Here is a 12,585-nt window from a genome sequence, read left to right as displayed (position 1 = left end):
AACAGCACTGGGATACTGGCGTCCCTCGACGGAGGTAAGTATTTCTGGAAGCAGGGAGTACCCGGAGCAGAAAGTAACAGTTCAGCTCCGGAGACCCCCTGCTTCAAACCAATATATATATTTTTAACGCAATGCAGCACATAGTGCTGCTTTAACTGAACCAATCTGACAACACTAGAAGACTATAGAGCCAGACCTGTTAATTCACACTGATTTGTAGTTACTCTCACTGATTTTTGGCATAAACTGTCTCAGACTACAATGGAGTCTTACTAATAAAAATCAGTACTTTTCCTTTCAAATGCAATTTTTTTCTCTCCAGAGCACCCAAACCTCACCGATTTTTACATCGCTTTAGAACAATACGCAGAATAGTAACAATTGACAAGAATCCTTCTGCTTATTTGTTCATTTCTGCCAGTAGATGGCTCAGTGGAGCTATGAGCCTGTGCATAAAACCTCCCATAGTCCACAGCAGCACAGGAGGAAAAACCTCTCCATAGTTAAAGCACAGTTCTGGATCTGCTTCATCATTCAAACTAGGAATATAAACACTACAATGACGAGGAGAGAGGAGGGGGTGGGACGGATTTAGGCACAGGCACAGGCATTGAGCTGACTAAGAAGCCGCAGAGCAGGACCAGAGCTGCTGCATTTTCAGAAGGGCTTTCCCCCATCGCCTTAATATTTCACTTGCTTGGAAGAAAGCTTTACAAAGTCTATTCGTTAGTTTATAGAAACATTGATCTTTAAATATCTACTTATTTTGAAGTACTCACTTGTACTGTTTTTCAAGGAAGCCTTTTCTACCCTCTCTCATGTTCCCTCTCAATTCCTAAATTCTTTCTTGAGTCATCTTGTAAAGTCAATTTTTAAGTACGAAAGGAAGACAAAAATGAGTCAGGCTTGTTGGGTACAGACACTGTGCAAAACATAAAAAACTTCTCTGAAATCTATTGGGTTTGATCTGAAGAAGGGGCAAAGGAAATCACCATTCCAAATTTTGTCTTTTTACCATATATCCACTTGGCATTTTCTGCTACTTTGAGGAAGAAAAGACCGCTGCATACATGTGTGACATGATTAAATCGCAGCCCACTCAGAAGATCAGCAAAATGAAAAAGTTGCGCAGAACTTTATCGGAGAGTTTTAGCCGAATAGGTAAGTCCAAATCTCTTTCTCATACTTCCCATGTGTACGTACTTCAACATTGTCAGATTTCAGCTGTCTTCACAAAACTCACTTCCATTATGGACTAGATGGAGAAAAAAAAAAAATTCCGGTATGCACCACACAGATGTTGCTGAACATTGGAGATTGTGGATAATATACGTTTTTGTTTTACTCCTACAGTATATGACTAAATACATAATGTACAGTATATGGGAAAGCACACATAAATATATGAACTTGTTTATGCACTTGTTGGCCTTGCGAGTCTCATTTCACATTGTACAGTGTGCAAGTGTCAAGTCAAAAGTGGTGCAATGCTGAGGTAAAAAAAAAAGTTGAACCAGCTGTATCAAAGGGAACAAAATGCAATGCTTTCAAACGCAGCTTTTTCTTGCCACAGAATTGCATTACTTTTGCCCTGATACCGATACCCCTTCATATAATATCACGTCCAGGGTTTTAAAACCAGGGTTCCTAGGAACTCTTGGGTTCCCTGGGCATCTCTAAAGGGTTCGCTGCAATCTTAGGGTTATTTTCAAAATTATACCAAATACGAAGAATTTACAATGGATCTGATCTCAGACACACTATTAGAGGGGGTTGGGGTTTCTTACAATGCATCCGATCTCTGACGCGCTATTAGAGAGGGTTGGGGTTCCATACACTGCATCTGATCTCAGAAGCACTATTAGAGAGGGTTAGGGTTCTGCAGAATTTCACAATATAATTGTAGAGTTCCTTAAGAAAAACTGATCTAGTAATTATAATAGTGAATGTATTATTTAAACAATTGTGAACAGCAATAGGAAAAATAAGGTAAAAATTGAAGAATTGCAGATCTTTATATACATCATATTTATGGCTATGCAGCATTTCTGAGTCGCTGTATTATTGCAGATTCCAAAATTGGGATGCATAAATGTTATAAAAATGACACGAGGGGCACTCTCAGGTTCGTGATAAATGAGTTTGCCTACAGTATACCGTAATTATTCACAATGCCTACCATAAAAAATATATTCATTATTTAAGGATGTGAAGTAACATGATTATCCTTACAAATGTATAATAAGGAAAGCATGCACATCTAAAAAGGAGATCAAATGCCAGTTTGCACAATGGCAAGACAAGCAGCTTCATTTAGATTAGGATACATTGTGCTTAGCATCTTAGTGTCCCAGAAAATTGAGATCTCTACATCTTTATCACTGTAATTTGCTCTCCTCTCACACATCCACAGATGTAAGCAAATACAAATTATGTTAAAAAGTGTATTTTAATTTGTGTTTTTAAAATGCGCTGTTTTTAAAATATTGGACAGTCTTTATTTTAAGTAACTTTACTGTAAAAAATGGACATACAGTACAGTACTGTAACCATACTGCCACACACAGGCTCAAAAGTTCTGGTGATTTGATAGCTTTCAGTAACAGCTTTATTAGATTTAGGGTAAGTTAAACTAAAATGCTGTACTATTAGTTTATTGCTTCATTGATTAATCTGGTTTTGTCACTTGTTATGCCAAGGGAGATTTGTGGTTGGTTAATTTACAAATTGCTTTGCTAAACATTTGGCATAGCCACCCACCACTGAAAAGGCCATAATGTACATTCTTTACCTTATTTATGACTTGTTATTCAGATTACTGTAGATGTTTGATATGGAAGATAAATGTATCACATTCTGTATACAAATCAATACGTTAGTTTTTTTTATAGAAAAGTCAATAATTAACAAAGTTGCATTTTTTTCCCCTGAAGAAATATATATTAAAACAAATGGATAGGACACAGTGTGATATGTTATGAGGATTTTAATCACATGTGACATCCTGTAATTATTGGACAATGCATGTAAATGTTTAATTTATGATGTTAGTCTATTACATGTTATATTCATTCATATTAGTTAGATTGTAAGCTCTTTGAAAAAGGAAACAATTTCCCCTTATTTGTGTGTAATATGCACTTATTTATATTATTGTTTATACCTGTATTATGCCTTGTATAATATTTCTTTAAAGTATTAAAAGTAAGTAAGCATTTAAAGTAAGTATTTATTAAAGTAGTACTGGCTGGCTTTATATAAAATACAATGCAATACAATGAATGCTAGAATATTACCATATATCCTGCTTTATTTTCCAAGAATATTTGTGCCAAGCCTTTTACTGTAGGAGAATAGGGATGAACTATTTAAAAAGTCTTCCTATTGTCACTGTGCAGTATGTTTCTCATTATATGCATTAGATTGTAAATTGGTGTAGGGAGTAGAGATGGGCGTATTTATCCATCAAAATCCGAATCCGCCTCAGATTGGCCATTTCCTTTCATCCGCGGAAATCTGCGGATCAGTCTCAAAGTCAGGTTCGTTTTATTTACTAAAAGAAAAATCAGATCGGGTACCTTGGAATCTCACATTGGATCCCATCTTGAATTAGAGTTTTGAGGAGGAGGAGTTTTAAGAATCCAAACTCAGATTAAAGAGGAAATCTGACCAGATTGGATCCAATGACGGATTCCAAGGGTTTTTAGTACCCAATCCGCAGACGGATTTTGGTGTGCTGATTGGATATAGGTAAAATCAGCCACGGAAATCAGCAGATAGGATTAAGCCCTATCCGCCCATCTGTATTAGTTAGCTCTTTTTCAGATTTTCAATTGTGTCATTTAAAAATAATAATTTTAGTCACCAAGTAGCCAAATGTCCGGCACTGTATTTTGCCTGCAAACAAGCTGCGAGTCAAAAGACTATGCATTCATAGATATACAGTACATATACATACTGTAGGTAGCCATAAGGGCCAGTATATGTTTCACAAACTGCACATACACATTGCAGCAATGTTTCAAAGTTTAGTTGTGGAATAATATTTTAAATTGTGATCTAATAATAGCTCAATATTTTAATATTCACTGTCAATTTTTTTAGCTGTTTAAAATGTTGGTGTTAGCAATTTAACCCCCCCCCCTCCCATAATACTGTAAATACTGGAGAAAAATGTAGTCAACATCACAAGTAACAATATGTCAGGTACTGCAGTTTGCATGCAAACAAGCTATGCGCATGACATACAGTAGTTTGTGTAAGGAAAATTTTTGCTTTTACCCATTAAAATTATTATACTGAGTGAAACTGAACTTCCACTGTCCTCATCTTCATTTACTTGCTTGATACAGAAACAGACCCCACTTAATCTCTCCAATGACCTCTAACCTCCATTCATCAAAAGAAACTCCTTCCCTCAGGGGAGGACTCTTTTAGTTATTTATGTGGGTTAGAGGGCAGTGTGGATGGATATAACACATATTGATTGATTGCAAGTCTAGAAATAGTCCACTTACCTGGTGTTTTGTCTGAGACAGGATCTCTGGATGATGGTGTGGAATTATTATACTGAGTATTATTATAAAGTGGAGCATAATAATTTCCAGTATTCAAAATATCCCCTCCCAAAAATGCACCTTAATAAATTGATTGCAGTAAAATCCTATTATCATATAATAACCAGTCAAATGATTATACTTGGCTTTTGTTCAAGTATTCCATTTATATTTACAGTGGCGGCCGATCTGAGTCTATGTCGGCTAGATCCGCGGCTTTCAGATTATCCCGGTTAGGTGCGTTTTTTTGTCGTTTTCGCTCGGAGTGAGCTGCGTTATTTTCGCGCTCAGGATATTAGCATTTTATTCTCGCTGTCTGCAATACTGCAATGCCGTGTAAAAACTCAAGGGGGCGTTTGCGAGCTGTTGTTTTGGAAGTCTAATACCTTCGCGGTTCAACCTACGTCAGTACACAGTCTGTGTGTGCGCGCGCAGTAATTGTAAATTTGCATATTTAAAGTATACGTACATTTGCAGTGCTGTGCTGCTGTACAGTATGTCTCATTTGAAAATTGTTGAAACGCATAGGCGTGTACAGTACTGTAACAGTGTCACATTTCGGCATATGCAGCGCTCTCCTCTCGCTCAGGATAATTAACTGCACTGCAGGGTATTTCAACTTCTTATCTTCTGTGCAATGCAGTACATCTCTCCCACACCATTCCTTTGAACGTGTGTCTGGTTTTAATCACATCCCTGCTTGACAGCAGGAATTTACTGCGCATGTGCCTGTAACTTCGCCTGTAACTTCGCCCACCACTGCTTGCTTGCCTGAGTGAGTGACCAAAAAAAATAAAAAATACATTTTTTATTGTAATTTTTTTTTTTCTCCACAAGCCTGCAAAAACCATCTTACTGTATTATGATATTCAATCTGTGCTGTAGCTTTTGACTGCGACCCTGTTCATTTGACTGCACATGGTTGATTTGTGTGCTTTTTACGTACTGTATTTGGGGGTGTATTATTATTATGAACTGCCTTTTGAAATTAAAGTATGTCTTTAGCTTTGAACTTCATGTAGCTGTACCTGTAGCCCCCTCCCCCACGAACGCTAGCTCAAGGATTTGAAATTCCACAGAGTCGTTAATTTTCTGAATCTTGCCATTGTGTTCTTAATCCGTCCATAGCCGAGCTACATAGCCTCAGTGCGCCTGCGTGTAATCCTTTTTGAGATGGGATCTGCTTACTGTGCATGAGTCACCCAACCCCCTCTCCACAGAGTTGTTAATTTTCTGAATCTTGCCATTGTGTTCTTATTCCGTCCATAGCCGAGCTACAAAGCCTCAGTGCGCCTGCGTGTAATCCTTTTTGAGATGGGAGCTGTTACTGCACATGAGTCACCCAACCCCCCCCTCTCAACAGAGTTGTTAATTTACTGAATCTTGCCATCGTGTTCTGAATCCGTCCATAGCCGAGCTACAAAGCCTCACTGCGCCTGCGTGTAATTCTCTTTGAGATGGGAATTTTGAGGCTTTGTTTACGGCAACGCTTTGGAAAATCCCTTCTTGAATTTGATTTGCACAGAGCATCACCTCTCTATGCGCCTGTGTGTAATCCTCTTTCGGATGGGAGCTAGTTTATTCCTGCTCATGCGCCTGTAACTTTTAACTGTTATTTTATCCACAAGCCTGCAAAAACAATCTTGATATTACGATATTAAATCTGTGCGTTTGCCTGCACATGGTTGATTTGTGTGCTTTTTATGTACTGTATTTGGGGGTGTAGGGACACTTATCGACAGACACCTCCACAGAGAAATTAATTTTCTGAAGTTAGTTAGTCATTGTGTTTTTAATCCGTCTCTAGCCGAGCGTCAATCGCCTCACTGCGCCTGCGTGTACTCTAATCCTTTTAGAGATGGGAGCTTGCTGCTTACTGCGCATGAGTCACCCAAACCCCTCTCTCCACAGAGTCATTAATTTTCTGAAGTTAGTTAGTCATTGGGTTTTTAATCTGTCCTTAGCTGAGCGTCAATCGCCTCACTGCACCTGCGTGTACTCTAATCCTTTTAGAGATGGGAGCTTGCTGCTTACTGCGCATGAGTCACCCAACCCCCTCTCTCCACAGAGTCGTTCATTTTCTGAAGTTAGTTAGTCATTGTGTTTTTAATCCGTCCCTAGCCGAGCGTCAATCGCCTCACTGCGCCTGCGTGTACTCTAATCCTTTTAGAGATGGGAGCTTGCTGCTTACTGCGCATGAGTCACCCAACCCCCTCTCTCCACAGAGTCGTTAATTTTCTGAATATTGCCATTGTGTAATCCTCTTTGAGATGGGAGCTAGCTGATTACTGCACATGACTCACCCCAACCCCCCCCCCAACCCTTTGAGGCTTAGTTTACGGTAACGCTTTGGAAAATCCCTTCTCGATTTTGAAATGAAAATCTGATTTGCAGAGCATTGTGAGAATTGAGAGTTAAAAAAACCATTAACTGATTCATGTTGTTTTGTCATTCATTCTTATTCATTGGTGTACTGAAGGGGTGGGGGGGGGGGGGTTGTGGTTGTTGTCAATGATTATGATTAGCAGGAATGTGAATAAATATTCATTTTATTTTATCAGGAACCAAAAAATACAAATATAAAAATAATTATGAATAATACATAATACTGTCTTTATTAAGTTCTTCTGGCAGATTGAAATTGGATAAACATTTAGAAAATATTTGTAAAACATGGGGAAACATGAATAATGCACATTTATAAGAATATTATTTAATAATATACTGTATACTGTAATGTATAATATATATATATATATATATATATATATATATATATATATATATATATATATATATATATAGTAATCTTATTTTTTCCGTTTTTTTCTTGTTCCTCATTCTGTGTACAGTAGTTCATTGAGAGAGGAGAGGTTTTGTGTACATCATTACTGCTGTTTATATACTGTACATTTGACTGTACAAGCAGATTAGACTGGACACAACACCCCACCTCCCCCCAGGCCACCCTTTTTCCTGAAACGACAAGAAAACAAAAAATTAGTGCAGTTATGTGCGTACTGTATTATGGCATTGTGTGATGTGTAGTACTACTGTACATGGCTGGTGCTGTTTTCTCTGGGGAAAAAAATTGAGCAGTTAGTAGTACTGTCAAACTAGTCTACTGTATACTGGAACTACTGTATTCTCTGACTACTGTTAAATACTATGTACTGTAACCTGATGGCTGGTGCTGCTCTCTCTGTAAAGAAAAAACTGTAACTACTGTATACTCTGACTATTGGGAAAGAAACTATCTGTGCCATACTTACCTGTATCATACTGTACTTACAATACTACAGCACAGTACTACTTTCCTGATGCTTGCCCATTATGCGCGATTACAATGGGCAACACAGTGGCAATATGGTCTATATATTTATTGCAGCGTTCCACGGTGAGTACATCGTTCCAAAAACTCATTATGCCTTTCAACAGCTTGTCCTTTTTGGAGGGTTTCGCCACTTTCCGGATATGGTCCTTCAGCTGAAGCCAGACCATTTCGATCGGATTGAAGTCTGGCGATCTGTCATTGGAAAAAAAGGACAATTACTTTAAGAAATACAGTACACAGTAAAAACAGTGGGGGAAAAAATGAGACACGGTCTACTGCACTTACTCCGCTGGCGTCTTCACACAGTTGATACCGCGCTCAAGGATATGCGCTGTTGACGCGGTGTGCTTCGGATCGTTGTCCTGGTAGAAGCGGTGACCATTGGGGAACTCACGTGTGATGTATTGCATCTCAGGGACAATGTTGTCTTGGAAGAAAGCTTTATTCATTATTCCTATATCAAGAAAAGAAAAGTGCTCAAAAAACTGCACAATAGTACAGTACAGTGCATACAGTAAGGCTACACTAGTAAAGTACAGTGCATAAGGCTACATTATATTTCATATATTTCACCTTCAAAGATGACAATGCATCCTGGTCCATGCCTAGAGATGGCACCCCACACATGCAGCTTCACGGGGTGTTTTGGCTGCGGCTTCAAAGATATGCAGCCTTTTTTGTGGAACGCAAAGCTTGCAAATCTCTCCAGCGACACAGTAGACTCGTCAGTGAAGATGCAATCCTGGAAAGTTTCCCCACTGTCGATCCATGCCTGGGCCTGAACCACTCTTTTGATTTTGTTTGCGTCCCTTATCAAGGGGTACGCTCTGTAATGACAAGGAATAAATAACTTTAGCGGTACAGTACAGTTTCCTAAAAAACACTTTTACCTCCTGTACTGTCCAGCACTAACCTCACACGTCCATATTTCCATCCAATGCTGCGTCTCATCTTCTTTATGCTGGTCTCGGATACAGTGAGATTGGGATTTTCCTGCAGAGTGTATTTGACCCGTAATGCACTCTTCTCATCATTCTCCTCACTTATTTTGTCCACCAGAAGAATTGTCTCGCTACAATGTAAGAAAAACATTCCGGTAAGTAAAAATATTAGAGACAGTAGATCAACAGGATACAATATATTGTTCTATTAATATGCAGCAATATAAAACTGTTGTAATATAAATATAAATATACAAAATATATATACTGTTGTAATATAAATATAAATATACAAAATATATACAGTATACTGTTGTAATATAAATATAAATATACAAAATATATATACTGTTATAATATAAATATACAAAATATATATACTGTTGTAATATAAATATACAAAATATATATACTGTTGTAATATAAATATACAAAATATATATACTGTTGTAATATAAATATAAATATACAAAATATATGTACTGTTGTAATATAAATATAAATATACAAAATATATATACTGTTGTAATATAAATATAAATATACAAAATATATATACTGTTGTAATATAAATATAAATATACAAAATATATATACTGTTGAAATATAAATATAAATATACAAAATATATATACTGTTGTAATATAAATATACAAAATATATATACTGTTGTAATATAAATATACAAAATATATATACTGTTGTAATATAAATAGAAATATACAAAATATATATACTGTTGAAATATAAATATACAAAATATATATACTGTTGTAATATAAATATAAATATACAAAATATATATACTGTTGTAATATAAATATAAATATACAAAATATATATACTGTTGTAATATAAATATAAATATACAAAATATATATACTGTTGTAATATAAATATAAATATACAAAATATATATACTGTTGTAATATAAATATACAAAATATATATACTGTTGTAATATAAATATACAAAATATATATACTGTTGTAATATAAATATAAATATACAAAATATATATACTGTTGTAATATAAATCTACAGAAATAACAAAAATATTAGATACAATACTGTAGATGTACAGTACATTTTTGGATCTAATTTTTTTTAAAGTGTTATAAATATACTTACGTGTTAGTTACCCTTCGTGCCCTTTTGCGTTCTCTGTTTTTTCTGTGTGCATGATAGCTTACGGTGGTTGCTGGCACAACGAGGCCAGAAGTAGCTAACCAGCATTGGATAGCAGCAATTCGGTGTCCGCTCGTGTACATCTCCTTAATTTGCATGCTGAGATCCTTGGAAATCTTTTTGACAACCATTGCTGCGAGTAGAAAGAAATACAAACACAAGAATGTATATTCAATGTTTAGTCGATGTGTATTCAATGTGCAGTGAATCCACAAAATGGATGGTGTATTTATACGGTAATGACTCACATTAGAGTACGCCCACTTTCAACACCTGTACCTCGCTGCCATGCATAAAAAGTTACACACTTTGCATAGCCTACCACTCGATGATCTTTATCTGAACTTGCCCTTGTCCAGATACTGCATTGTGCCACCTGCTTCCATGGATCAACCCCGATTCTACGGACGCAGGAACCCACTCGCCTCTGCCGTGCCTGTCAGGCAGAAAAAGAGAAAGGCGGTTGCTGTTTCCATGCCAAGGCAAAAGCGACAGGCTAAGGCCAAAAAAGAAAACCTTCTGCTGACCACAAAGGCTAAGGGTTTTCATAGACGTCAGCCTTATTATGTCAAGAAGATATGGTGATGTACTCTCAACGCAAAACGATTGGCAGCCAACCCATCGAACCCGCAGACCACTTCCTCCCATACGCTTCGAAGACTCTGCCGCTGTTGTCCCGGAAATCTTCAGCCCGTCTTCTCCACCCCTCGTCCTCGACGCTGCCGCCGCCCTCCCAGAAACCCACAGGCCATCTTCTCCAATTCTATCCGACAACGCTGCCGCCTCTGAAATCCATGGGTCACTTTCTCCTTTGCTCTTAGACGACTCTGCTTCTCGCCCGAAAATCCAAAGGTCCCTTTCTCCATCTCTCTTCGACGACGCTGCCGCTTCTCCTCTACCAGATATCCACAGGTCACCTCCTCCACCCTTCTTCGACGTCGCTGCTGCTTCTCTCCATGAAACCCCCATCTCATCCTCCGTTGCACCCATCCACCCAGATGTCCACACGCCATGCACAAGAAGCAGCTCGTTAGACCGGATGCTGAATGGGATAAGTGTGGATCTCTCCGGGAACTCTAGCGTGATAGCAAAGATAGATTTGCTTCTGGAGACCATGTTAAATGTGGAGCAATAGATGCTACATATGGATCAACGGATGATACATATGGATCAACGGATGCTAGATATGGATCAACGGATTGATAAACGGATGGAGAAAATAGAGGCTGACATAGCGGGTATACATCATTTGTTCGGTGTTAATGCCCCTGTTTCCCCGATGCCGGAGCAGGGGGGTGACGTGGATGTGATGAATGGGAGCATCGACCCCCTTCCATCACCAAGTGCACCCCCTCCACCAGAAGATGTAGTGTACATGTATGCCGTTGAGGAGGACATGACAACCCCGAAAAGACCACGCCAGGAGACAACACGGCGACCAAGACCGGAGGAAAGCTTCCTCCCAGACAACCTACCATCGCCCGTCGCCTCAAGCACACCCACTCGCAGAAGACCTACATTCGCTCGCATCGATACGGTGCCCGACATCACCCTGTGCGATCTGCCACCGACGCTCAGGGAGAAGTATAGGGTGATGAGTGCTGGTGCACCCCACAAGTATGCCTTGTTACTTTTAAAGCACCATGTTCCCTACTCGTTGTACTGTGACTGGCCTTCAGAGTGAACTACGAAGGAAATTGCGTAAAAAAGGCGCTTCCTGCCAATTTAAGAAAGAACATTCGGGATGAAATGCGGCGCTTTTATCCAATTACAGATCCTGTAATGAAAGGCGTTCGAGACTGCATTAATGGCGTTTTGCGCCATGCAAGGAATCGGCCATGGACGGACAATGTGGTGGACTTTATGGTTTAATCACGGGAACTGTAAGACCATACTGTTGTGCTGAACTGTATTTAACTGTATTTAACTTACTGTTTTAACTTGCTGTACACACACACACAGGACCTGCACAATTCCAGTCCCCGAGGGCCGCAAACAGGCACGGTTTTCAAGGTTGTCCTGAAAACCGGGCCTGTCTGCTGCCCTCGATTACTGTTCTGGTGCAGACTGTTTTGCACACCATCCCACTGTATATGTTTTGACTTTAATAAAGGAGATGTTGGGTTTTGTATATTTTATGAATAAAGAATTTGTTTTTAAAACATGTGACTGTAAACCATACTGACTGACTGTAAATGTTTTTACTTTCTATACATAAATGTTTTCACTACTGTAGCAGTAAACTATACACCTGTTGATGTTTTGAATTGCTGTGCACTTAAAATGTTTCTACATTGTACAGTATTTGTAAATAAATGTTTTTGTACTTACTCCACCAATAAAAGAACATGTTTATTTGTTTTACATTGTTCCAGTGGCTCCTTTGCTACTGTAACAAAATACAGTGTTTCTAGAATGTCGAGGCATACTGCACTGTATACTGTAGGCATGCTCAGTATAAGAGTATTAAAAAAAATAGAAGACATACTGTACTGTATGTACTGGCACTGTAATACATGTAGAATAAATGCATAGTTTTTATTTTTTTCGGGTTTATTACACAGTA

General features: G+C 38.2%; 1 protein-coding gene across 3 annotated transcripts in view; it reads left to right on the top strand.

Annotated features, from left to right (window-relative positions):
• Positions 1 to 543: 543 nt before the first annotated feature.
• Positions 544 to 12,585, top strand: part of CDK14 (cyclin dependent kinase 14) — a 693,217-nt gene continuing 681,175 nt past the window's right edge. For 2 of the 3 annotated variants that reach the window (XM_075587394.1, XM_075587393.1), the window contains exon 1: positions 544 to 1,161. In XM_075587394.1, the coding sequence (XP_075443509.1) occupies positions 1,071 to 1,161 (91 nt within the window). In that variant the 5' untranslated portion in view covers positions 544 to 1,070. The remainder of the gene's footprint in view (positions 1,162 to 12,585) is intronic. The other variant, XM_075587392.1, reaches the window with a different exon arrangement.

This window comes from Ascaphus truei, chromosome 2 (assembly GCF_040206685.1).
Source record: "Ascaphus truei isolate aAscTru1 chromosome 2, aAscTru1.hap1, whole genome shotgun sequence".
NCBI classification, from domain to species: domain Eukaryota; kingdom Metazoa; phylum Chordata; class Amphibia; order Anura; family Ascaphidae; genus Ascaphus; species Ascaphus truei.
This window is presented reverse-complemented; position numbering and strand designations above follow the sequence as displayed.